General features: G+C 41.0%; 2 protein-coding genes across 2 annotated transcripts; one reads left to right on the forward strand and one right to left on the reverse strand.

The window, feature by feature from the left end:
- Positions 1–2,209: 2,209 nt before the first annotated feature.
- LOC135450983 (cytochrome c oxidase assembly factor 7) lies at positions 2,210–4,011 on the reverse strand. Its single transcript, XM_064719725.1, has 3 exons — positions 3,831–4,011; positions 3,615–3,755; positions 2,210–2,800 (listed from the first exon to the last, which is right to left on the reverse strand). The coding sequence occupies exons 1-3, from the start codon at positions 3,934–3,936 to the stop codon at positions 2,352–2,354; spliced, it is 696 nt and encodes a 231-aa protein (XP_064575795.1). The 5' UTR covers positions 3,937–4,011; the 3' UTR covers positions 2,210–2,351.
- A 2,860-nt stretch (positions 4,012–6,871) lies between these two features.
- On the forward strand, positions 6,872–27,684 carry LOC135450855 (protein zyg-11 homolog B). The gene is made up of 14 exons (XM_064719436.1): positions 6,872–6,971; positions 12,638–12,803; positions 15,160–15,914; positions 17,951–18,091; positions 19,326–19,502; positions 20,387–20,451; positions 21,028–21,127; positions 21,208–21,258; positions 21,777–21,938; positions 22,049–22,096; positions 22,725–22,922; positions 23,018–23,070; positions 23,332–23,429; positions 25,688–27,684. The coding sequence occupies exons 1-14, from the start codon at positions 6,969–6,971 to the stop codon at positions 25,876–25,878; spliced, it is 2,208 nt and encodes a 735-aa protein (XP_064575506.1). The 5' UTR covers positions 6,872–6,968; the 3' UTR covers positions 25,879–27,684.
- Positions 27,685–27,929: the final 245 nt, after the last annotated feature.

Consider the following 27,929-nt stretch of genomic DNA (forward strand, 5'->3'; position numbering starts at 1 on the left):
AAAACCCACTGATCCTGGAGAGATCAACAGGTTCTTCCACATTTCCAACTATTCTGCTATGATCACATATCTATGACTCTTTCTTTATGACCTCAGGGGCTTTGAAGAAAGTTTTCCTCCAGGAGAACATAAAATTTGGCCTCATTTAACATCAGGTGAAAAAAAGAGCAGGAAGATATTGGCCTTTTGGTATTACCTCCATAATATCAGAGCAAGATGGTTATAAGCCAAGATTTGCAGGAAAATTTTCAGCTCTAAAGAGTTTGATTATGTCTCCTGAACAGAATCTTGAAGCTGAGAATAGACTGCTATTCATAGAGCGGATACTCTGCTACAGACTGCATTAAGCACATATAATTTATAATACACTGAAATGAGACTGGCTGACCTTTTTTGGATGCTTTGTCACTTTTGAGGGAAAAGAGTCATGTAGGTGAGGGTATTAGCTATCTAAATGCATCTGTCATCAATATTTGTGCAAAAAAGATATAGGTGTGCCCAGAGCAGGCAGCAAACTGCTCAGAGACAGCCTGAAAACACAAGTCTTCCTTAATTTGCGTTTGCCTTTTCAAGCAGTGATGCAAAATTGGATGACACTTCATAAACTTATCTTACATACTTCACAGCTTTTATGAAAATGGTTTGCTTTATAGTATTTAAGCTCTGCAAGTCTGTGAGCTCTCAAGTGCTACGAAAAACTTTCCCCACAACATGCACTTTATATGTGGCTTTAATTATTCACAGTGTGTTACTCTACTGAGGATGTTCTGTGGTGCCTGTTTGCTGTGTTGATTGGAAGTTCCTGGCAGGATCACTGACAGTCATTAGTCCTGCTGGAAGAAAACTGCTCTAGTGCTTGGGCTGAGGATCTGAACAAGGCACTCTGGCAGTGAGCATTACAGGGCTTAAAATACCACCCAATTCTCCAGTGCCTTGACCCACCTGTAATTGCCTACTCCAGAACACACAGATTCCAAACTGTTTTATTACTACTGTTAACACTCCACAGAAGTAGCATTTACTTACCTTTCCCAAGTGAAACAAATGTCCAGAACAGTACCTAGCAAAAAATCAGGCAAAGAGTGTTCCTCTAAGAGCTTCGCCTTTTTGAACTGCCAAAAAAATAAAAACTGCTAACAGAAAAATTACTCTGATTTTGCCACCGCTATTTGTTTTTTTCCAGGCTGCACCAGAGCCACACCAGTGTGCAGTTTTCACACACTGCCATCTGTTGTTACAGGGTGCCTGTGTCACTGCTGTGCTGTGCAGCTCGGGTTTCTGTTCCAGCAGCAAACATCCTTCCCAAGAACTCTGGTAAATTGGAAGAACTGCTTTAATTCATGCATGCAGCGAGATTCCAACAACTCTGCTTTCACTCGTGCCCACAGCCAAAGTAATGTTGGTTTTAATCCCACTTCACTTATTTCAATAGTGAAGTTTGTATCTTTATTAAGTCCCCAGCCAGAGGATTCAGGTTCTGAGTAGTAAACTTACAGCAAAACATACATTTCACAATATATTTACACACACCAAAACTACAAAGGATCCTGTCAGTGCACAAATATATTTACAAACACTGCCCTGCTTATTTAAACAGAATCTGTATGTTTAGCTACAGTTTGCATATATATAGGTTATGGATTTGAGTCCAGGATCTGATGAGTTAGCACCTTGTTCCCTAAATCTGACCTAGAGAAAATAGAACATAATGTTCCAGAAGCTAGCAGGAGGGTAAAATGATTTGTGTGGGATCAAATAAGGGGCAATTTTGTGTTGGGAGAGCAGCCTGAAGCACCCAGGCACATATGACAGGCAGATACACACTCACAAACCAGTTGGCAGCTGGAGGAATCAAGGGAGCTAGGAATTGGCCTAGACCTATGGAATTACAGAGGAATACCCATGCCTTAGAGCAGCTCACACAAGGGTGCAGCTATCAAAGTTCTGAAAATGCTTGTGAGAGATGCAACCGTTCAGACTGCCCAAGCTGGGATTACCTGCAGTTGTGATTTTTGTGTGTTAGAACTGGTCAGAGCACAAACCTGGATATTGAAGTGTTGGACACAAAAGAAATCCTTTGTGCTCAAAACCACACGGAAAAACTCCCAAAAGACCACAAGTTTTTGGCTTGGGAAGAGAAGGATCTAAGCAAAACACACTCAAGAACTTGTGTGTTCAAAAACATAGAAATGCACAGCAGAGATAGTAATTTGTTGTATCCATATAAATATAATTTTATTTGCATATCCAAATACAGGATATTTATTTAAATGAAAACTGTACTCTCACAATTTAAATAACAAGTTCGCTTGCCATTTAAAAACCAGTCTTAATATCTGCATCTGCCAGTTTTACTCCCCAAATGTTAGAGAACTTTCAGCTTCTTTCTGTTCTTTATGCAATTGTTTTGCCCTGTTTTTCAGCTCCTCTGCCTTGGCATCATTCTTCTCAACGCCATCTCCCAGTTTGTACATGCGGCTGGCGTTGGCACAAGCCCACACGTGCCCCAGCTCACAGGCCTTCAGCGAGTACTTCAAGGCACTGCTCATGTCCTTGGGGACCCCAGGAGCTCCCTGCAGGTATATCGCACTCAGGTTGAAGCAGCTGGGAGCAAAATTGCCATCACAGGCTTTTGTGTAATAGTCTCTAGCAGCGCCAGGGTCAGGCTGATCACCGTTGGCTCTCCCGTCCTGGGCCAGCAGCCCAGCGCTGTGACACGCATTCGCTGACTTCTTCCCACCTTTCTCACACGACTTGATGAAGGATTTGTAGGCAGCTTTCAAATCTGGGCTGAGTCCACCTGTCAGTCAAGACATTACTGTGAGGACACGTTAAAACAGCTGGGAGCTTTCTGCTTTGCAGGATGCTTCCCACTGGAAACACAGCATCCATCACTTTAGATACTACACTCAACATTTCAGACTTCAGAGACACTGCCGTTGTCTCAGTGACAAACATTCTGCTAACGTCTTTGACTTAGAAAACTGTCCCCCACTCACCAGTAAGCACAACAGCACTGGTATCCAGAAAATAACCCAGATCCACAAAACACTCTTTCCATCCATGGATTTAATATCTTACACTAGGCAAATATTATTTTGCCAGTATACACCAAGATTGTTACTGGATTTGAACTACAGTAATAATATTGTTCCTTACTAGTACCTTCATTTGAAAGATCTCTGACTAATTTAAGTGCTTTCCATTACTGTGCCAGCAAATACATTTTGAACAGCCTTGGGGACTACTGAGGCATGCATATTACTAGTCTTTGAGTTTCCTTCTTTCTTACTTTCTTCTGTCTGACAAGAAGAAATGTTGTGAACTGAACATGCAGCAACACTGAGCACTGGCTGCACGTACCTGTCAAACAGTTGCAATTATAAAAAAATAATACATAGTTAACATAAAGCTGATTTTTCAGAAGGAAGCAATTTTAGGTTTTGCATCCTCCTCCAACTTTTATGAGGTGACCATGAAAGGGGCGGGACAGGTAGTTGCTCCTTCAAGGTCAGGAGGACAGGCAGGTGTGCGGGTGGCCAGCAATCGGAGCAGGTTGCTCGGGGAGGCGGTGGAGTCACCTGCGGCCCGAACCCCAGAACCCCCCTGCCCACCTTTGCCGAGGGCCTGGTAGGCCCCCAGTTTGTAGCAGCTCTCGCTGTGCCCGTGCACCTCGCAGTTGTCGCGCAGCACCCGCGCCGCCGCCACGAAGTCCTTCCTGACGGCGTCCAGGTAATCGGCGAAGCGCTGGCAGCCTGCAAGGCACGGCACACGGGCTGAGCCTCCCGCCGGCCCCGCGGCGGCGGGCGGGAGCGGCGGCAGGGCCTTACCGTCCGGGTCCTTCTCCTTGAAGCACTGGTAGCTGTACTCCACGTGCAGGTTCTCCAGGTACGCCCGCACCTCCTCCTCGTCCGCGAAGTTGATGAAGCCGGCCATTGCCGCTCTGGGTCACGGCGCGACCGCGGCGGCGCCTCCGGTGAGCGCCGAGCGCTCGATTCGGCACCGCCCCCCGGGGCCGCCCCTTCCCCGCCTCCGCCCGCTCCTTCCCCGCCCGCTGCGACCGCCCGTACCGGCTCCGTGCCCGCCCGCGTCCGCCCGCTTCTCCCGCCCCTTGGCCGGCCGCCCCTCCAGTCACACCCCAGCCTCTCTTCGCGTCCCTCCCCTCACAGCTCCTCTCGTTACTTCTGTGCGCTCCCGGGGTCATCGGGAACTCTGAGGGTTCAGCAGTTTTAAGCGGTAACACACTGTTAAAACTTTACTTTCAGAGTTTGCGCCATCCTATGCGTGTTCCCGAGGTCTGATCAGCACAACCCAGACTAAGACATGACAGTACGTTAATCGCGCTCTGCATGGCCTAGGAGCAGGGCTGCTTTCTCTATTCCTGAGTCTGCCTCCTGCACACTTTTGTCTGGATTAACAGCTCGATAATTTCCAAATCCGCTTTAGAACAGAGGTGCTGCTGTGAGAGACTGCTCCCAGCCCCCACTCCTTTCTGCGGTACCACAAAAGCTCTCCCAGGTGCTTTTTGAAGCACTGGAACCTGCACTGAGCAGGCAGTGCCGGGGCACTGGGAACACCCAGACACGGGTAAGCACTGAACACACAACGAACCCTGCTTCTCCTGGATCTGAGAATCCCCCTGCCATGGGCAGGGACACCTTCCACTCTCCCAGGCTGCTCAAAGCCCCATCCAACCTGGCCTTGAACACTTCCAGGGATGGGCACCCACAACATTATGGATTAATTTAACCCAAATGTGATAACAGAATACTTACAGAAAACATGGCACACTATCTAATTCCAGCAGTTCTGAGCACAAATTGAATTTTTTGTGAGTAAAGTAGCACATTAGAAATGTGTTAAGAATTGCTTAAAATCAATCCGAGTTTGAGTTAAAATAAATTTCGTAGAATATTTGCAATATTTGCAAATGCTTTGTCCCAAATTATTTAAGTAGAGTAACACCAGCTTGTTGAGTTTTTGGGAAAATTAAAACTCAGTTAAATCCTGTGCAGTCTCCCATAGGAAGAAGCCTTATCCTTTATTAAGGGCTAGAGCTACCAGTACTAGCTGGACTGGCAGCAAACCCTGCCAGGTGTATAGCTGAAACACCAGTTACATCTTCTAAAGTATTTCCTTAAAACTTTTTAGACTGTTAAAAATTTGGTTTGAAGTTAAAACACATTTTCCATGTGCAGCTAAAGTCTTGTTTTCAATATGTATTGACCAAAACCCACTGCCACATGTGTGAGACTAAAGGAAGAAGTTACACATTGCTTGGCCAGTGCTGGCTGCAATCTGAGAATGTTTGTGTGAATCTCCATCCTGGATGGGGCCTTTAGAAGGTGAACTGCTTTTTTACTAGCAATACTGTTTCTCTGAAAATCCAGCTTTGAAAACATTCCAGTTTGCACAGGCTCAGTAGAAATTCCTTGAGTTTATTAGTTTAAGTCCTTGAAGAGTCTGCTCTTGCTGGAATTTTGTCTTTGCAGCTCCTGGTGCCGATGCTGAGCCTGTGCCAACTCAACCATATGGCTGCTCCATACCAGGAGTGGATTCCTGAGTACAGGCTAAGAACAGGCACTGGGAGCAGGGGGTCAGGCTGTCACTGAAAGTTTTCACTGCCTGAGCCCAGTTCCTATCATAAATTCGGAAAACAAGACATCTGGTGATAGGTCAGAGTGAAGCAGTGAATTTAAAAGCCATTGAAAGAACAGTCTGGAAGCTTGCAAAGACATTACGAAGTGGAAGAAACACGTAATGGACTAAGAATAATAGTATGAGCTGCTTCCTTATCTAAGCTAATATCTGTGCCCATAATTATATAAGTTGTTTCTTCTAAGCAGATTAGGTTTTAAAGTGGTTAAATTCAGAACATGAAGATTCTTAATTCTGTGCTTGTCAGATCCTGAGCATGTAATATATTTTTTCTACATCAGCAGTCTGATCTAAAGAATTAGAACTATGACTGACCTTTGTTATGCAGTCCTTAAACTGGTAAAACTGTGTTTCATAGTATTAATAAAATCTTTTGCCATCTTGTAAAGAAAGAAACATAAATAATTTTGGTAATTGTTCCTTAATTTTTATTTATGTGTCTTGCTGGTTTGCTGGTTTGCAAACAACAGTTATCCAAAGCTTCTGCATGTAGAATCAGCAATTCTTTTACATAAAATTCTATATTCTAATTCATTTTATTCATTATTAATTCAAATAATTATTCATTATTTATTACAAATACAAGGATATTTGTATCGCTCTTTAGTTTGTATCCTGGAACAACAACTGTATTCTCTTGACCAACAGTACATTGTATGTATTGGTTGGGAGACAGGTTTTCTTCACTACTACTGTTATCTGAAACCTGAAATTACTTTGTACGGAATGGTTAATGCTTACAGCAAAGCTCCCTCCACAAAGCAGGCGGGCAGAACCTATTGTACTGGTACACGTTATTATTCATATTACCAGAATAAATCAGTTTGTGCAGGAAACACTTGAACTGCAGAGGCTTGAGAGCACCAAGCGTGAAGCCGACGCCAGTTCGTGGCTGTCGGAGGTCCCGAGGCCACAGAGCTGCTGCTCACCTGCTCCAGCCGGGCGCTCACCGGCGCCTCAGAGCTCTCGGGTCCCGGCTCCGCTACCGGAGCAACCATGCCGAAGAAAAGGTCCCACACAGTCGTAGCAAGAGAGGCCGATGCGCTTTGCTGTGCAATGGCCCCTTCTCCCCACACTTCGAGCCTAAAACGCGAGTGTTGAGGCTCCGCTCCCCGAGCACGGCACCAACCTGTGCTGGCGCAGCCCCTTTAAGGGAGGCGGGATCCCGGCCGGCTGAGGCAACATTCACTTCCAGGTCGGGGGGGTAAACACGGGGGAAGGGAGGGAGGGAAAGAAAAAAAGCGTAAAGAGAAGGAGCCCAGCGACGGGACCGGCTGGCTGGGCGCTCGCCGGCGGCACCCAGCGCCGCGATGGTGAGCGGGTGGCGGTGGCGGGCAGGGACGGGGAAGGAGGGAAGCAGGAAGGGAAGGGAGGCAGGGAGCTGTTCGCCTGCAGCCCCGGGTGCCGGACCCGGCGCAGGTAGCGGAGGTGACCCCGGGGAAGGGGCCGCCATGGCGGCGGCGCAAACCCGGCTGAGGGGCTCAGGCAGAGCCCCCTCTCCTCCCTCCCGCCGGTACCGCGGCTGGGCCGGGGCAGCCCCGCCGTTCGTTGTGTAACCGCGGCGCTGCCGCCGTTATGTAAAAGGGCACCCGAGAACCGGCGGACGGCAGGGAGGGAGGCTCGATCCCGGCTTGGTGTGCCCCGGTGTCCCCAGGGCGCCGGGTGGGCGATGACGGGCGGCCCAGACCCGCCGCCCTGAGCGGCCCCTCACGGCTCCGTGCGGCGCCGAGCGCCCGCAGCCGCCAGGGCGGAGCGGGGCAGAGCCCCTCGGCCGGCCGGAGTGAGGGCTCAGCCCGGCTCTGCACAGCCCGGCCGCCTGTGCCTCCTCCGGCCCCTGCCTCCACCAGCCCCCCACAGCACCTTCCCACTGGGAATTGCTTTGTCCGGGCTCTGTCTGGATGATGCCGTGCCAAGGCTCGGTGCGTGGGCCTCGCTGAGCTCTCCCAGCACGGAGCTGCCAAAGGAGCAGCCTTTCCCTGCTCCAGACAGGCCGGAGCTGAACATATGGGAGCTGTTTGGATTGCTCCTCTGCTCCAGGCATGAGTGTGCAGATTTGCTTTTCAAGGACTAGCAGCAGCTTCCTGGGCAATCTAGTCCCATCCCTTGTCATGAAAAGCCTGATTTCAGTCAATCCCCTAATAAAGTTATGTGTCATTGTTATTGAAGTAGGTACATTTTGTGCCTGCTCATTAATCAGTGAACTAGGGTAGAATTTAATTGCTTAACTATGTACTGATGTCTCAATTTATGGCAAAACTTCCAGTTCATGGCATTTCTACATGCCTTTGCTGCTGTGCTTGCAGTGTGTTTCTCTTTAATGGCTTTTTTTCCCTGTCTATAGTTTATATATATTGTGCTGTATTTATTTATAGATAGAATTTGTATCTCTCACCTTTTGATCTTCTAGGCTAAGAGAAGTTGGGTTTATGTCCTATTCCCAATGTGCTTTTCATCCCCAGAGTATTCTAGCAGCTGTTACGTTTAAACTGAAATGGTGCAGGTATTTCTTAAGATAAATAGCCCTGTGAGATCTCCTGAGTGTCTTGAAAGTGACTTTTTTTTTTTTTGTGTTTCTCCTGGCACCTTCTTTGGCTGCTTCACCCTGACTTTTTTGTGGTTCAGCACACCACTCTGGTTCCACTCTCTATCATTTCTAATTTATGAACTTGTCTCTGAAGTTCTTGATAATAATCTTAAAATATGTGGCCTTACTATGTAGTTCTAATGTGGCACTATTTAATTTTAGGCCTCTTGTGATCGCTGCTGACTTTGTATCAGTAGCAGCTTTAATCTCTATGTTCCCACCTCTTGTGCCAGAATAGTTAACGTTAAATTGGAGTTTTGAGCATAATCCTTCCTTGAGTCTGGCTAATAAATCACCTACTTCTGTTTAATTCCATTTAACTTAATTTAAATGGGATAATCATAAAGCTTTCTTAGTAGCATAAATCATGAAACTGTTTATTTTTCACTGCCTTTCCTCTAGCTCTCAGAAGAATTTTGATGGCTGTTGCTTGTGTTACCGTTTCTTAGTTTTTTTAAGAACGTTCATTTCAAGAAAGTAAGTAAAGTTTTGGGGCTGTGGAGAGGTGGAAAACAGCTGGAAAACATGGTACAGCCAACACCAAAACTGAGGCTCTAAATTACCTCTTTTTTCCTGTTAATGTTTTGAGAGAAATGACCACCACAAGTTGAAAAGTCCTTAATCCTGTACCCATCTCATTCTTTGAGATTCCAGAGAGGGAAAAGCAGGTGGTCCTGGCTTACAGAGACTTTGCATGTTTGGGGTTTGTCATGCTGAGTCTGCAATTGGGTGTAAAACTTGGGGAGCACATCACAGGCATGGCTCTGTCAGAGGTGAAATTGGTATTTGTCTTCCAGTGTTACATACTGATTTATTGAGGGAGAACAAGAACCAGCCAAAACAAAACACTACTGATGGAAAAAAAATTAGATTTTTAATGAGTCTGAGAGACAGAGCCTGTAGGAACTGAGTCTGCCAGGCTGGAGTTGGTTGGATCACAACCTCTGTGATGAGAAAGGCCCACACAGCAGTGGAATTTTTTTTTCCCTTTGTAAAGCTAGATTGTAATGACTGAGAGAAAACAGCAGTTATACCTGTTTGTTATTTTTCTTTAGTTGTTGTTATATAAGCAGGTACTTCCCTGGTGGTGCTTCCCCAAATGAACAGGATTTTATTTTGATACTCACACTCAGCCATTATAAACTGGGTTTATAATGTTTGCCTTAAGGTTCTTTAACTTATTCCCAGTGCTTTAATGTGTCCCCTTAAGTTCTTTTTGCTTTTTTAACTGCACTCTGAAATATGTGCTGAGTATATTCTAGTGGTGTTTAAAGCTGATTCATGGAATTCTCAAAAGAAAATGAGGAGGATAATGTTCTTTGGGAGAGCCTTTCCAACTGGCCTGAGCTCGAAGCTGAGCTGGTAACATCAAGTTGGAGCTGGTTTTGCATTTCAGTTCACCTCTGTATTGGGTTTCTGTTAGAGGGCAGTAGCCAGGCAGTTTACCCCATCCCCCTGCACACTTTTGGTTGGCTTTGATTATATTGAGCACTTTAAAAGCTTTTATAAAAAAATAATTAATTTAAATAAACATTTAAAAGCCCATCTAAATGCGATTATTCTACTTTTTATGCTATTCCATAAGCTAGCCAGGTTTTAGATGTGTCACATTGCTCTCATAATATATGTTTTAGTTAATGAAGGCACCCCAGCTTGCATCATGTAATTCATAATTCTGTGGTTTGGGGAATTAATTTTTATATTTGTTTCCTGGCTACTCAATTAATTTGATATAATGAAGGAAACTGTGAGGTTAATTGAAATATCAGATAATTAAGATGACTATGAAAAAGTAAAAGAGCATAATGGAAGTTCTACTTAAAAACTGTAGGGCGATTGTTTATTAAATAATAACAAAAAATTCAAGTGCTCTGCTAAGGTTGACATACATTTATAGTGAGAGATAAATATAAATATACAAATATATAAATGTATAAAAAATATATATATATATGAAGTGATCAGAAAAGTAATGCCAGGTTTGTCTTCAGCCTGACATTCAACAGCAGAGCCAGAGAAATGAACCACTTAAATTCTGACCTTGTAAGAGCTTAAATACAACTTTAACTGGGCAATATTGTCTTGAAGTACAGAAAAGTGAGAAAAGGAATGCCTCCAGCTTACATGAAAATTTTCCAGACTGCGTTTGAGTTGTTCTATTTCAGTATCAGGCAGCCTAGGAAATTGTTTTTAGGATGCTTGTCAGAGGACTTTATTAGATACAGATACAAACATTTTGCCTGTCTGCCCAGGTTACCTCAGGAGCCTTTGTCAGGGGTGTTTCCTCAGCCTTTGGGCAGCAAGTTGAAGAAATATTACAAATGTCTCCTATAGTGGGAATGAGTGGAGTTAATAAAAACAGAACTGTTTTGTTTGCAAGTGTAATTGATCCCTGCTTGTGCTTTTTGTTCCTTGATTGTATGGAGATGCCCTGCATGAACTTCCAGAGGGATTATGTAAAAATTCAACTTGCATTTCCAAAGGACAGATTGGCCACGCAGAGGTACTGGTTGAAAAAATAGTTTTCTGAGTCATATGCCAGTGGCCTATCTACAGGGCTAAAAATTCTCATTGGAGTTTGTTCACTGATACATCAAAGTGTTTCAGCTTTTCTGGCAGACAGGAAGGAACAGTTCCAGGAGGAATGAAGAGAGACTGTATTCTGGTTTTGTCATCTTTGAGCATCAAATTAGAAACAAGATCTAATGGAGATGTGGATGTCTTTGCTTCAGTGGGAATGATTTTCATGCACCTTTGAGTAGAGATTCTGATTTTTGTTTGGTTCATCAGCTGTCATAGAAGTCCTGGATATATATATTGATTTCAAGTTTAAAAGGAAATTTTCCCATCTCACATAAAAAATGTACTATTTGAAAATAGTCAGGCATCATTGCACACTACAAAGAAACAAAAAGAAACATAAGACATTCACAATTCCAAATTCTGTCCTTCATTTTCTTATCCTCTTAAGATTGGAGGCAGCCAAAATTGCTGTTTCCTGGTATGGGAGCAAGTTGCATCACAAAGTAACTCCTGTTTTTATAACAATACAATGTAATAATAAAGTAAAAAATAATGAAACTTAAGCACTTAGCAAAACTGAGTCAAAGGATTAAAAGTTGCATGTCAAAAGCTGCAAAAGGAGCTTGCATTTGAATAATTTGGAGATTTTACTTCCCAAGCCTGTACTTAAGTCTTCAGGAGCCATTAAACTGCAGTCTCTAATTGTTGTTAATACATGATTCATTAAAGATAGACTCCATTCCATCTTTGCCCTAATGTGGTACCTCCCAGTCCTCAAATATGTGCACCTTATTTTAGAATACTTATCTCTGTAACCTTATTTATATTTCTCCTCTATAACCTTTTACATATTTCAGTACTCCTGTGATCAGCATATTAGGCAAGCGAAGCAACAGAAATTAAATGGGCTGAGAAAGAAAGGTGAAATTATCCAGAATTTTCTGTATGAAAGGGAAGCTACTATTTTTCCTACAGATGAGATGTGACAACAGTTGATGCTGTTATTTTCAATATTGTCTGGGGGAGTATGTACCAGTCACTCGGCCTTCTTTTGTGTGGTGCTGGGGATGATTCACAGTGCTGAGAGTCATTCTTTATGTTGATTAATCTGTGTGCCTGAAAACAGTAGGTTATTATTAGACATGGAATAAAAAAACCCTTTGAGATTTTCATGTATCAGTGTACAACCTCAAACTCTGAGGCAAAAGATCAAGTTTATATTCTTGTCCTTTGTACCCAGACTTGTGCTATAGATGATTTCCAGGTGCAGAGTGCCTGGAAAGAGGAAAAGGATCACTGTAATAGATGTTAGTTTATTGCTGCACAAGATTTGGAATTAAACTGGTTCTTTTTGGGTTTCATTTTTTGATGTGAAGCTGTAGCTGCTCTTTTCAGTATCAATAATTGCTCCTATATATGCAATTTATCTGCCATACCTGCATTTCTTATGTGTGTTGGTCGCAGACTTCTAGTATGTGTTGCCTTAAAAGATTAAAAGAAATGTTATAAGTACAGAAGTATAATTTGATTTTTAAATCTTCTTTCAGTCTGTCTTGATTGATTAATTCCCAGTAGACTTCATAAATTACAATTATTTCTCAGCAATTGCATTTCTTCCTCTGGGAGCACAAGTAGTGTTCAAAGCACAGCAGACGTGGCTGGCTGTGGTTCTGGGGGTGCCAGGGGAAGGAGGCTCCCATCGGTTTGGCCACTTGTTCATTGTGTGACCTGACTTTGTGTGGCCCTGAGGGAGACATCTCCTCTTGTCATATTTGCCAGACTAACAAAAAGACATTATAGAGTAATGGAAGGTTCATAGAAAGAATGACTTGACTAAATCCTCTTTGTTTCATTGTGTCTTGCATGTGACAGGAGGAAGCTTCTCCATATTCTTTGCTTGATATCTGTTTGAATTTCCTGACTGCCAACCTAGAGAAGTTCTGCACAGAAAGGCAAGATGGGACATTGTGCTTGCAGGAGCCAGGGATGTTCCCTCAAGAGGTGGCTGATCGACTGCTGCAGACGATGGCATTTCATGGTAAAAACAATCATTTGTGGCTCAGTGGTGAACTTATTTCACTGGAATGTGACATTGCAGTTCTGCTATATTTTCTAGTAGAATCTGCTGCTGCAGCTGTTAAAACTGTGTTCTGTAATCCCTTAATAGAGAATTTTTGTTATTTTTGCTTTACACAGCTTCAGCTGAGCTTTGCATTGCCACGTAGATCTAAATAGAAAGTTCTTAGTCTTGGTTTATGATTTTACTGTTCCTTTATTTGAACATTCTCCAGTCTTCGTTCAATCATTTCAGAAAAAAAAAAAACCAAAAAAAGATTCTACTACGTCTAGCAACAATACCTCTTGAAGAGCATTTAATTGGATTTTTTTACTGTGTGCCCCTGTGATTAAGTTAGAAAAAAACCTTGTGATTCATTAAAGCAGTTTGTCATCTCTCTTAATGCTTTTATTGACATGGAATTATTTGTTTGAAAGCCCTCAGTTTTAAAGGGGTATAAACAGCTTATGGTATCCTTACATTTTGTGTACTGGCTTACTGGCTCTCTGTCAGCATTTCCCTGAGAATAGAGCTGCCACCTTGGTTGCTTGCTTTAAGCATGATAAAATTTGTATAATAAAATTTCTATCATGAAAAAGCAAAGGTATAAGTTGTGCTAGAGTAGAGATAAGAGACCCATTCCTTGAGATGCTGGAGATTTTTGTTAAAAAATTAGACATGACACTAGAAAAATTACTGTAAACAGACCAAACACCCTATCCTATAGATGCAGATTTTATTTGGGTCTTACTGGGCAGGTAATGGATTTCTCAAGTTGTTCTGGTCAGAAGTAATAGAAGGAATGGTCCTAAAAAAGACAAGCTCATAAAAAAGGGTAATCTTTAATATACACTATTTTCTGATAAGGAGTTATTTAGAGTAGTCCCAAGAAATCAGATTCAAGGAAACTGAATTACCAGAAACTCACTGGCAATGCTGGGAGTGGTGAAGACATTTTCGGACACCAAAATACCACAAACACAAAGAATGCAGGATGGAAAAAAGGTGTGTGGCAGGTAAACTCAGTGTGGCTAAGGTGGGCCAGAGAGCTTTGGTCCTTAAATCATGAGATTTGCAAAAATTAAGAAGTAATTTAGCGATACTTTAAGCAGACTGTAATTATATTTATTGCTTTTACTTTTTCTGCTCCCTACCAGTTGTTCCATCCCATATTTTTGCTTTCCCTGAAAAAGAGGGAAGTAGTCCCCTGACTGCTTGGTCAGAAGTGCCTGAAGCATTTGCTCCTTAGAAAGGTCTGCAAATCTTTATATTGGCAATTACTAGCCCATGACTTAAATCCAAACTGTTGTGGCAATGTTGTTATTATTCAAATAAATTGCATTTTTATTTCATTTTCTTTGTTAAATATGTGTGAAGATAGGAGATTAAAAGCTAGGAGTGTTGTTGACATTTATAACCCAGTAGGAGCAAAACTAGGACATGTTCTTCCTACTCCTTTTGTGTGGATGCCTGTGGAACTGTACCCTTCACATGGCTTTTTGTAATCCTTGTGTTGATAAGACACCAAGCTTTCATATTTGTATATTCAATGCATTTTTGATAATTCAGGGAACTCAGTGTATTGTTTCAGTTAGGATGTTGCCAGTGTCTTGCAAGAAAAAGCTACTTTTGAATTCTTTCTACAGAGTAAAAAGATACTAAACAAGATTGTTGCTTTTTCTTATTTTCCTTGCTGTCTTTTTCTCCTTCCCACCCTTTCCTTGCCCTCTTCTTTCTATTCTTTGAATCACTTCTTAGGTCTCTTTCTCACATTCAGCTTGTTTCTGAGCAACACTCCTACCTTCTTCATATAGAACTTAATAAGCTTAATTTAGTATTGATCCCACTTAAGAATTCAGTCAAATGCTAGATTACGTAGTTAAAGCAAGATGAGAACGAGTCATTGATAGGTGGTGCAATCTTGAGGTTAATGGAACTGTGGCCAGAGGAGAATTGCACTCAGAAATTTTGAAATTCTGCTTTTAGCACACTCCTAACCAGTTCAGTGAGAAAAATACAGCAAATGAGGGCAGCACTCTAATTGTTTATGAATCATACCCATATTTTATTTATTGTGTGTTCCATTTTCTGAACCAAACAGGTAATGTGCATTTACTGCTTCTTATTTATCTGTCCTATTCTTAAACCTGGAATTTTCCAGACACGACCTCATAATCTTCAAAGTGGAATCGCAGATGTAAGATTTTGGGATCGGTGGTGTAAGGATCCGAGGGAAACTACTTTGTAATTAATTTTCTCTGCCAACACTTTGTACCCTTTACTGTCCAAGTGGTGGTGTGTAACACTGGAGCCAGGCACTGATGCTGTTTTCCCACAGGGCTGCTCAACGATGGCACCGTGGGCATCTTCCGAGGCACCCAGATGCGCCTGAAGCGCGCCTGCATCCGCAAGGCCAAAATCTCCGCCGTGGCTTTCCGCAAAGCCTTCTGCCATCACAAGCTGGTGGAGCTGGACGCCACGGGGGTCAATGCAGATATAACAATCACAGACATTATCAGTGGACTGGGCAGCAATAAGTGGATCCAGCAGAATCTGCAGTGCCTGGTGCTGAACTCACTGACTCTTTCTCTGGAGGATCCCTACGAGAGGTGTTTCAGTCAGCTGTCCGGGCTCCGCGCCTTGAGCATCACCAACGTGCTCTTCTACAACGAGGACTTGGCAGATGTTGCTTCACTTCCCAGGTTGGAAAGTCTGGATATATCCAACACCTCCGTCACTGACATAACAGCACTCCTCACCTGCAAAGACAGGCTCAAGTCTTTGACCATGCACCACCTGAAATGCTTGAAAATGACCACAACCCAGATTCTGGATGTAATAAGAGAACTAAAATACCTGAATCACCTTGATATTTCGGATGACAAACAGTTCACATCGGACATAGCTCTTCGTTTACTGGAACAGAAAGATATCTTGCCTAACCTTGTGTCTTTGGACATTTCTGGAAGAAAGCATGTGACAGATAAAGCTGTACAAGCATTCGTCCTGCAGCGGCCCACGATGCAGTTTGTAGGACTGCTAGCTACTGATGCCGGCTACTCAGAGTTCTTAACAGGAGAAGGAAACCTGAAGGTTAAGTGGGGGAATTAATTTCACTGAAAAAATAGAATGTGCAGGGGAAATAGAGCTAATAGTGTGTAAATGTATGTGTGTGTGGGTTCATTTTTTTAAACTGTCAATTATAATTATAATTTAAACTGTTAATTATAATTTCACCTGGCTTTAGGTGAAATTCCTACTTAATTTTGACACAAACTGCTAAATTTACATAATACTGTATATATGCATACACTTGTAAGAGGCATCTGTTTTCTGTGCCTTTTCAGTGAACCTTAGATCTTGATTTTCCATATCTAAGAAAGCTGAGCTTTGCCTTGTCTGAAGTCACTTAGTGGGATAATATTTCCTGGATTCCAGACAGAATCTGGCATAAGTCAGCAATGTGTGAGGGGTGGAGGTAGAATTTGCATAAGCTTTGTGCAGTTCATGATTAACACGGCAGATACAATACAGATGAATCACTCAGCTGCTGTTATGCTCCATCACCACTGCTATTTCCTCTTACAATATTTCTACCTGTCTTGAAAGGTCTTCTGGTGGTGAATACATCACAAAAGAAGCAATAACTTAGGATGAAAGACTTCCTCTTCTTGAACAAATCCTCAGTTACTTAGCCCCTTAGGATGAGACGATGTTTTCTGAAGTGCATTTATTTATCTTTTAGAGCCAGGCAACAAGACATCATTCCCTGTTCTGTAAAATCTGAAGGCAATTATTGGAGAATAAGCAGGTCAGAATTAATTAAAAAAAAGTTGTTTTAGACATGTCAGTGGTATGTTATCTTTGACACTGAGTTTTCCTTTCTGCTGTGTCTTGAGGATGATGGAAGCTGCAGAGGGAATGAGGAAGAGAGCCTAATGTGTCCCTAGTTTAGTCTGTCTCCTGTGCAAGTCTAGTTTTCCACTTCAGTTTTAAAATTCAGAATGCTCTTGTTATAGGCAAGTGGAGTAACACAGCTGCACAATTTTTGTATTTTTCCCCCTGAAATTTGACAGTTGTGTAGGGCCAGGTCTCTTGAGTACTTGGTTGTCACAGCTGAGATAGCAAAGTGTCTCAGTGTTGAAATGCACAGAAAAAGCAAGTTCCCCTTTGGTGTGATTATATCCAGCACCAGGAGGTTATACCTCATGTTTGGTATAAAATAATACAATGTAATCCTTGCTGTTCAGAATAATTGCTTCATAGAACTGTCTGCACCATGGAAAGGCAGGAAGGAAGAAGGTTCTAGTAATGTGAAAGTCACAATGGACTTGTGGCACTGTGGTTAGCAAAATGCAGTTTGCATTCTTTTTTTTTTAAGGCATAATTGTCAAGAAGAGACTGTAGGCTATGACTGGTTTTATTTTGTTTTTTTGGTGACCTAAATTCATTAGTAACTCTAATGAAATATTAAACTGCTTAGTCTAGATACTGCTAAAGAATAAACAAGACACAGAACACATGGAAACAGCAGAGGTAAATTATTACTGTCTTTACAGCAGCCCTGAGAAATTTGATTATGAACAGATATTATAGTTGAGAACATGAAACCAAGTGGAAATTTTTCATGCAGGGTATAATTGGCTGTACAACATGTCAGTAAACAGGGCTACCCTGTTCTAATCAGTGGAGAATAAAAAATCCAAGATGCTGTTAGTTCTCTCAAGTCTGTGATATATTCCTGATATCAAAAATTTCAAAAAAGCATGCCTGTATACAATGCAGGATGCACAGAATGTGACACTTTATATATAAAAACCTTTTACTTTTTTTGTATGTGCCATGTTAAGTAGAACAATTTTTGCATGCTGCCCTAAGAGTTATAAAAAACAGTGATTGCAGCAATGATTCATTAAATAGTAGGACTGAGGAACAAACTTGTTACACAATTTACAGTTATAACAGAAAATATCATTAAATGGAAACTAGAGCAGGCTGGCAATCGTTTGCTTACTGAAAGACTTGGCCAAATCACTGCCTTTGAAACTGCAGCTTTGCATTCTTTGGGAACAAAACTTTGCAAGTAAAATGTTGACATGTTGAACTAAAGATTATTTCTGTGTTCACAGGTGTCAGGAGAAGCAAATGAAACTCAGATTTCAGAAGCACTGAAGCGGTACAGTGAACGAGCCTTCTTTGTGAGAGAAGCACTCTTTCATTTATTCAGCCTGACACATGTAATGGAAAAAACTAAGCCTGAAATTTTAAAGGTAAAATAATAGTTTTGATGGTTGTTGTGTGTTCTTCCTGAGCTCATCCCCAAAAGCCTGGTATAAATTAGTTGATAAGCTTTTACCTTTTTGGTTGTGTTTTTCAAAATAAAAATTGTAATGTTAAATAAAAAAAAAGAACTATTTAAACACAAGGGGTGTAGAAGATGCCCTGTACTGTTTTATGTTAGGCAAAATTGTTCTGTATTAACAGAAATTATCTAAATTTAGTAGCATGTAAATTGATTTTTTCACATACCTTTGAATATGATATGAAATATTCTTCAGATGCTGAATTCTGTCATTAGATCATATGTGTTTGGGTTCTAATCAAAGCTGTGTCTACTGTTATTCACAGACAGAGCAGTGCCTTCTACTGATGCTCACAAAACATTAATAATAAGGAAAGAATTGAGTGACAGCTTCTGTACTGTCACCCTCCAGCAGGGTAATGGGTGAATGGATATTGTCAGTGTTCTGTATGGGGCTGTAACCTGGAGCCCAGAACCTTCCTTAGAAATCCATCCTAGGCATTGGCTTTCCATGTCTAGAATGTTAGAGATGGTGTAAGTTTTGTAGGGATCCTAAAAAGAGGCACCAATAGGAAAAACACATGGTTTTTATTTTTCTTATCCTCTTCGATGTTGAACAAGTGGCCTTAAATTTGGCATCAATGTCAAAAAGACTTTACCTGTCAGTTATCAACAAGAAAAATATTATTATTAGGTGTTTATTTGGTGAGATCACAATCAACATAAATAGCCAAAACCATCATTCAGGAAGAAGCTGCAAAAAATCTGTCCTGACCTAGCAGCTCAGGATATGATTCCAAATGGCTCATCACCAAACAACAAGGCACTACATCATTACCATTGCACTGCAGAAATTCTGTCCTGCTTCATTCACCTCTGAAAGGGTTTGGTGATTTTATCCCAACCTGGCTCTTTCTAGGAATTTCTTGCAATCTGTGCAGCCTCTTCTTTGAGAGGTTGCTGCAAGCTGTGCAAAAGGACTTGGAGCAGTAGAAGTTGCCAGCTTTGAATCGCTGAGCAGAATGAAATGTTATTCCTTGAGAATTCCAATCCCACCAGATGGATTTCTCACCCAAGTCCAAGGCAGGCAGAAATTGGGTGCTGTGAGTCACTGCTGTGGCCTGGAGCAGCAGGCAGATTGTTCTTGGGCTCTGTGTGTGCTAATGTGTGAGCAGCTAACGTGGGCCACCCTTGTGCTGCAGCTGGTGGTGATGGGCATGAGGAACCACCCCCTGAACCTGCCCGTGCAGCTGGCGGCCAGCGCCTGCGTCTTCAACCTCACCAAGCAGGACCTGGCGGCCGGCATGCCCGTGCGCCTCCTGGCAGACGTCACCCACCTGCTCCTCAAGGCCATGGAGCACTTCCCCAACCATCAGCAGGTACAGGGCAAAGCTCCTCTGCTTTCTGCTTTCTGGCTTGTGGGTCTCAACAAAAGGTTTCTCACATCCCAGGACCTCGGGGAAATGTGTTCATAGCAAGAAAGTTGTCAGCAATGGAGAGAGACAGGGAGATTGACTTGGTGTGATGGTGTTCACAGGGGGCTTATGGTCAGATCCTCATCTCTTCCCTCATCCTATGTTTCAGAAGGCTTGATTTATTATTTTATGATATATATTATATAAAAACTATACTAAAAGAATAGAAGAAAGGATTTCATCAGAAGACTGGCTAAGAATAGAAAAAGAAGAATGCTAACAGGCTTGTGTCTCAGACAGAGAGTCCAAGCCAGCTGACTGTGATTGGCCATTAATTAGAAACAACCACGTGAGACCAATCACAGATGCACCTGTTGCATTCCACAGCAGCAGATAATCACTGTTTACTTTTTGTTCCTGAGGTCTCTCAGCTTCTCAGGAGGAAAAATCCTAAGGAAAGGATTTTTCAGAAAATGTGTCTGTAACAACTCGGTGATCAGAATCTGATTTTGTTGTGGGATACAAGCACTTATACAGTATTTTAGGGAGACTAGTTACGTGTACTACAATGATTAGGTTGAAATCACATACACAAACTTAGGCATATAACAACATCTCTTGCTTGCATTGTTTAATAGGATTTTCTTTGCTGGTAAACCTGTCTAGTTAAATCTTCTTGCTATCTAGATCTAATTTTCAAAGTTCCATTTGCTTTTGCCAAGGCATTTTATCTATCAGTTCTCTTATGCTAATAAGGTCCAAAGTACTCTCTGTCTTGTGCACCCCAATAGAAAGTGTTCCGAAATGTTTGTGTTTCTAATAAAGCAATTGTTTTTTATTTCTTACAGCTGCAAAAGAATTGCCTTCTTTCACTATGCAGTGACAGAATCCTTCAGGATGTCCCATTTAACAGGCAAGTTTTAGATGTCAGTTGAAATGAGTTGAAGCATTGCAGAATATTTTTCTTCAGAAGCTTTGTTTCTGGCCCCAGTTTTGCTGAGTTTAAATCCTTCTAGTGTGCTGAATTTATCTGGCCTATATTGTTTTAGGCCTGTTGACCCATATATATGCCATTGAGTGTAGGTGTGAAAAAATCCTTTGCTGTACAGGGGTTTTTAACTTCACCTGGATGGGTCTATCCTTAATTCCATGTAACAGAATTCAGCATTTCTCTTGGTTTTTGCAGACATTTTTCTACTCAAATATTTTGTCCAAATACTTTGAAGTGCGATGGTCTGCTGTTTCAGAAGACTGTGCCAAATTTTTCTCCCTTCTTTGGAAGCACTTCCTGTGCACTCTGATACATAATTAGAAGGAAGAGACCCTAAGTCAGCAGCTTAAAGCTGACAGAGGCTCATACAATACATCCAATTTTACTGTGTCTTTCTGCTTTTTATGGTATGAAGCATACTTCTGTTGTCTGTGTACATCTTTCTTTTACTAACACTTATGAGCTTTATAAAAATTAATTTTTGTTTTTAACTTCCAGGTTTGAAGCAGCCAAACTTGTTATGCAGTGGCTGTGCAATCATGAAGATCAAAACATGCAAAGGATGGCTGTAGCCATAATTTCCATTCTTGCTGCAAAGGTATGGAATTAAGCTTTGAGATGACAGGAAAATATTTCTAAACTCTAAAATAATGTTGATTTGCTTTTGTTTGTTTACAGCTTTCAACAGAGCAAACAGCTCAACTTGGTGCAGAACTCTTCATTGTTAGGGTAAGTCAGAGGCTTTCCTGCCATCCCATCCTCTCCAGCTGTTCATACTAGCAGTGTTCCTGAAGATACAAAGTAAACATAAGGAGACAAAATTCTAAGAACATATTAACATGTATTCATGTGAAAATTATTTAGAAGGTAAGTCAGAGTGGAAAAACTTGACACAATTAATGCAAAGTAAGATAGCAAGACATACCTTGGTTTGAAATTCATTGGTGAGGGTGAAAGATGCTCAAAATGGGAATGAAGTAAATACTGCTGTAAAGGTTCTGAGTTCTGTGGGTGGCTTTGTGCCATAGCCATAGCCCTACACATGTAATTACTGTGGAAACAAAGGAATGAGTTCCTTTAGCAGGCAGAGGTAAAAAGTTTAATAGCTGGTCTGTTTTGTATAGTTTGACTCTAAGCATGTTTATCTTTACTCTGTGTATAAATGACAGCTCTGCATTGCCCACTTAGTGTAGAAAAAAGCAGAGGAGTTAATACATATGTTGATATTTTGATTTTTTTTTCCCTAGCAACTTCTACAAATAGTTAAACAGAAAACAAATCAGAATCTTGTAGATACCACCCTCAAGTTCACATTGAGTGCACTTTGGAACCTCACAGATGAATCTCCAACAACGTGTCGGCACTTTATTGAAAACCAAGGGCTAGAACTTTTCATGAGAGTCTTAGAGGTGAGGAAGGGGGACTTGGTGGTGGATTGTCAGCACAGGTTTATAATTAAGGCTGTTTCAATAATAAGCATAAATGTTTACTTTTTCTTTTTAATTTGCTTTATCCACAGTCTTTTCCATCTGAATCATCCATCCAACAGAAAGTTCTTGGACTTCTGGTAAGATGAAAAAAAAAACAACTCTGAAACATATACTTTTAAAATTTTATTTTGAAAGGGTTTTTTTTACTCTGTGTTAACCTGAAAAATTAGTTTTTCATATCCTAATATTTTTTTACATTCTTCTTTAACCCTTATAGTGTGTATTATTTGCAGTTTGCATGTTTTTGAACTGTTTTGTGTTTCTTCAAAAGTTATATTGAAATTGATGGTTAGAGTAAATAAAAATAACTTTTCAGAAGGGAGAGTAAGGCTTCACATGAGTCCAAATACAAAAAGTAGGTTGAAAGTCAGTGGAATGCAGAATTTTGCACTGCTAAAATTTTTTGAAATTGGGCTTGAGAATGTTAAAAATAGCCTTTGATTAATCTAAACTTTAATGGCATAAAATCACTTAGGAGAAAACCTCTTTGTTTTGATGCAAATTCCTGCATAGACTGGAAAAATTTCTAAAAGCAAAAGTAGAATTTTGGCATGTGGTGGTCACCTGGATGTACAGAGATCTCATCTGAGTGTTTATCTGTGTCTACTCACACAATATAATTCAAGTTTGCGTTTGTCTCCCTCACACCATCTTCTTTCTGTTGACGTTTTCTCTCTTTATTAATTATTTATTTCCCTATTCCAGAATAACATAGCTGAAGTGAAAGAGCTCCATTCTGAGTTAATGTGGAAGGACTTCATAGACCACATCAGTAAATTGTTGCACAGTGTGGAGGTGGAAGTCAGCTACTTTGCAGCAGGGATCATTGCTCACCTGATTTCTCGGGGAGAGCAGGCCTGGACGTTGAGTCGCAGCCAGAGGACATCTCTCCTTGAGCAGCTGGTACAGAAATCATGGTGAATTTGATCACAGTCTTTTCTCATTTTGTTTCAATGTTTGTATTTAACAATCAGTGTTCTTGGTTCTGTATTTTACAGCATACTGCCATTTTGAACTGGCCAACCCCAGAATGTGAGATGGTGGCTTACAGGTAAATATTGTCTTAACTTGTGATCAAGAGCTTAGGGAAAAAAAAGCATACCACACATCTACTATTATATCTGATATTTGCAGGTAGTTGTCTTAAATGAGTTTTAGATGCAGCAGACCAGCCTCTTAATATTTATCAATGTCTCCTGTGGTTAACATGTGGCCAACATGTGTAGTTAATATATGGAACAAACATATGACCTCTGAAGTAATAGTACCTAGTAATAAAGCAAGTAACTGTTTTTTTTTTTTTTTTTAATAGGTCTTTCAATCCATTTTTCCCACTACTTGGTTGTTTCATGACACCTGGTGTCCAGTTATGGGCAGTGTGGGCCATGCAGCACGTCTGCAGCAAAAATCGTATGTATTGAGAGAATATTACCCTTAAAACTCTTATTTTTTGGTATGTTATTCACTAGCATGAAGTGGGAAAAATAAGAATTTCTGGGGTATTCACTCCTGGGGCTTGACTAAATGGAGGAGAAAAAGAGAGTAGTGGAAGTTCCTTACATCTCTTCTATTAACTGAAATTTTACTGTTAGATGCATAGTGTTAATTCCAAAATGTGGATTTGTTAAGATTTAACTACATTTTTTGCTTGCACGTGTGTTTTTATTCAAATAGAATATGCAAATATTAATTGCTGGGCAACAAATTCCTTATAAATTAAGAGCAATTACTCTGGCAGGTAGCAGTGTCTTATTATGGGAAGAGTAGCTATAGTTATTCCTCATCTCTAATTGCCTTTTTGCAGTAATTTGCTGTGGCATAAATGCCATTTTCTTAATCTCTGTTTCCCATCTGCAAAATGAGAAGTAGAATGATTTGAGAGCATTTGATGTTATGCACAATTGTTGGGAAAAGGAAATAAATCCCCCAACCATACCTAAGTGTAGGAGGGGACAAACCTTCCTGGCTTTTAATGTTGGGATTTTTTTGACAGGAATTTTTGTCATGAATATGTCTATATAAAGCAGATTTCTTCTGAAGTATTTGAAGTGTTTTCTGTGCCAGTTTTTCATCTCCTTGATGGCAGCATATCTAGGCTTGTTTATCCCTGTCCCATCAATCTTTATTTCTGCAGTGATAAGGCATCTATTCAGGGCCAACCAATAACATCACATAATATAAAACTGCACACAGAATACTGTTTTGCTGCCCTTCATAGAGCTCATAAATATGCCACTGTTCCCAGGGTACTGTCCAGAAATCTGTGAGATTTTTCATGATGAAGTCAGACTGTTCTGACAGAATTCAGATCTGGATAACAGATTTTAAATAAGGCCCTGTCATTTTTCTTTGTGCCTCAGTCCTGTTAATTTTGTGCTGTCCTGTTTGTTTTATTTAATTTTGGTATTTTGTTTGCCCTCACATCTGAGCTTTTTGATATGCTACTGAGGTTTGCACTGGCTTACTCCTGATTTGAGACCAAGACAGAATTCCTGTAGTTCTGATGGTAGTTGATGCCAGAAGCTTCTGGGCAAAGTTGCAGAGAAACCAAATGTTTGGTAGCAAATGTGGTAACCTACTGTGGGGAAAAAAGCGTTTAATTCTGAAATATGAAGATGTTTTTTGGAGGAACATCTTCAGCTCTTGGTGCTTGGTACCAAGAAAGCTTTTAGTAGTCCTGGAGAGGAGATGCTTTTTCTTTAGACCCTCTCTTACAGATGACAGCATAAAGTAGTCTGGAAGTAATTGGTTTAAAATTTTTTGTATATTTTTTTTATTCTGCTGCTGTTTGTCTATGTCACAGTCACCTCAGTGAGGTAACCCAACTGAAATATTTGTAGTGCCACAGTAAATGTGATCCCCAGCGAAATGCTCAACATCAGCATTACAGCAAGTCTGGTGTTGCACCACTGAGATGAATGGTGCAGCTGGGCCCATCTGAGGTAATGCCCTGTGGATTGCATTACAGTCATCCTGACCTTTCCATAACAACTTCTGCAGCTTGCACATTACATCCACCCTACAGCTCTTTTTATAGCTGTTCCCTGCTCTTAATAATGCTGCAGCTGATGGGGGTGTGATTTCAACTTAGTGAATTCCAGAATGTAAGTGGAAAAAACCCTGGAAAGGCATTTGTAGCAACTCATAATTAATGAGAGGCCACCATCAATATATTTAGCAAACTATTGGAAGGAGCTAGTTTGTATTTGCTCTCCAAGCCTGGAGGCCTCCACAAATGGTGTGGTGTATCTGATACCATTTTTTGGTAACTGTTCTGTACCAAGGTTTTTGGGATAAAGGGCTATTATTTACCTGGATACTCAGAGACCCTATAGTGCTTTTGATTCCCATTTCTTCTGGTTTGTTTATGTGCACTTGAAATGCCTGTAGAGGAGGTGGGGGGAAGAGAGAATACTGTGCATATTGCAGGGCACTTTCCAGTCAGCTGAGACAGACTGGTAAGAGACCTGATTACAGCTGGAGTCCTGTCCAAACAACTCTGTTGTGTTGTCACTTGCTAGAGTACTCATGCACGTCTGTGGACACTTTAGGGAGTGTCTTAAATACTGCCTGGAGACAAAAGTGGATTTCAATCAGTGTTTACATTATCTCCTACCTTTACCCTAGATAATTCTGGTTTTAATTCCCTTTTTATAATCCTATTACAGCCGCCAGATACTGCAGCATGTTAATTGAAGAAGGTGGTTTGCAGCATTTGTACAACATCAAGGAAAATGTCCACACTGATCCCCATGTCCAAAGGATTGCTGTTGCCATCCTGGATAGTTTAGAAAAACACATTATGCGCCACGGGAGACCACCACCGTGTAGAAAACAGCAACAAACCAAACCAAACTGAAAGCTGCAGGTAGAGGAGTGTAAAGTATTGTCTCTGTAATAATCCTCTCTGATTTGTGTGTAGTTGGAGTAATTTATAATCTATTGGTCACCATTAAAGTGATTTGCTGGTAACTGTGGTACCCAAACCATGTGTGGTAACCTTGCTGAACGTCACCTTTAATGGCAACCTCGTGCACAACTTGTCAAGGGTCACAGCTTGAGCTGGTCATGCCTGCAGGGTTAGTGCTGCCTACCAGGAGATGGGACTTGCACAGATCCATATGCACAGCTGGAAAGGAGACTTCAAGGAGTATCTTGTTTTGTTACTTCTGAGAGAAAAGGCTGTTCCATCCTTGTGGTTGCTGTTCATAACACTGTTCACCGGTTTGGTGTTTGAATAAAACCGTGTGTGGTTGTGAGATCGACACTTCCAGACTGAAACAAAAGTCCGTGCATGCAGGTGACTGAGAGACTTGTAACTAAGGCGACCAAAATGTCCGTTTTCTCTTCACCCTTCTAGACACAAATGGGTCTTCAGCTTCCTTTTCCTTTTGCCTGCAAGCCATGTTCTTTTGTTTTCCTTACTGCTGGGATGATGCCTTTTTACAGTTCATTTCTCCAGAGTCCTCCCTGCTCCTGCCGAGGTGGGGACCAGCATCACATTCAGGGAAAGGGGAAACCCATGGAAGTAAAGCAGTAGAAGCTGAACTAAAATGAGACAGTACTAAAAGGATGTTTGAGAATTTAAATTTTATAACAAGAATGGGGTTTTATTGTGTGACTACTTTTGGTTGTGTGTGATATCTTTCTTTTTTTTTTAGAATACTCATGGGGATAGGAGCAGGCTCATTAGAGCAAAATAACTGCCATGACTTCATCGTGGAGGGGGTTACATGTATTCATAGAAGGCTGGGATATTTGGTCACCTTATTTATAAGAGACTAATGATTGCTCTCATTTTCTGTAAATATTCTGTGAGTATTGTGCAGTGAATTATATTTCCAAGCCATCACAGTGAGTGCAAAGCATCACCCAATGTTCTGTGTAAGCCCTGTGTCAATTGCATTGTTTTGTGGAGTATGAAATTCTACATAAAGATAATTGTAACAATTTATTTCTTTCTTGGTTACCTTTGGGTTTCAAACCATGTGTTGAATGAAACATATTGCACAGTGTACAGATGCCTGATACAATGCAAGTGGTGGAAGCAAACTGCATGTCCATTCAAATGCAATTTAATTTCAGGTGTTGTTTTTATCTGCTTAGTTTCCATATTTCCATGGCAACTGATTTGATATTCAGAGACTCTTGTGTAAATATTGGGTAATTGAATTTTAAAAGAAAACTTATGTTTGGTAGCTTACCAGCAGAAATTGCTTCTTCATGATGACTGTATTTTGCTATTTTTAAATCCTTTCCCTCCCAACTCCCTTCCTTCACATAAAAACACCACCTCTAATCTTCAATAACCTAATTAATGTGTATTTCAGCAACCTCAAAAGGTACTGATCCAGTAATTTAATCAGTGTTGTGTAATTGTTTTTTGTACTAGAGTATCATTTTGGCTGGCATCATTTTAATCTGTGGATCTGGTTATATAAAGTTTTCTCAATTCCAACAGAAATTCAGCTGGCTCTAGCTTTGAATTCTGAAAGTGGTTTAAAAATTAAAAACAGCCTACAGGCTTTTACCCACCACCCTTCTAAGATGTCTGCTATGGAATTTCCTTTATACATGAAATGGAACACAAAACTTGTCAAAATTTGTGTCAATAGAATGAATATAAATCAATTGCTAAGATTTTAAAATAAAGGTGACAACTCTCCTTACAGATGTCTTTTCCTAATAACAGGAGAATTTGCTGAAGCAACTTAACTGAAAAAATAATAAAAATTACTCCTTCATGCAGCACAAAATGCAAGGATGATGCTGGCATCAGGCCAGATGTTTGAGAGACGTGTCACTTCATGAAGTTCTGCAGCCAGCAAGCACAGAGATGCTAAATGCCCATTTTCTTTTGCTCCCCCACACTTCAGGCAATCAGTGAGCACAGTTCTTTCAAGCTGAAAA

The sequence above is a fragment of the Zonotrichia leucophrys genome, chromosome 8, assembly GCF_028769735.1.
Source record: "Zonotrichia leucophrys gambelii isolate GWCS_2022_RI chromosome 8, RI_Zleu_2.0, whole genome shotgun sequence".
Lineage (NCBI taxonomy): Eukaryota > Metazoa > Chordata > Aves > Passeriformes > Passerellidae > Zonotrichia > Zonotrichia leucophrys.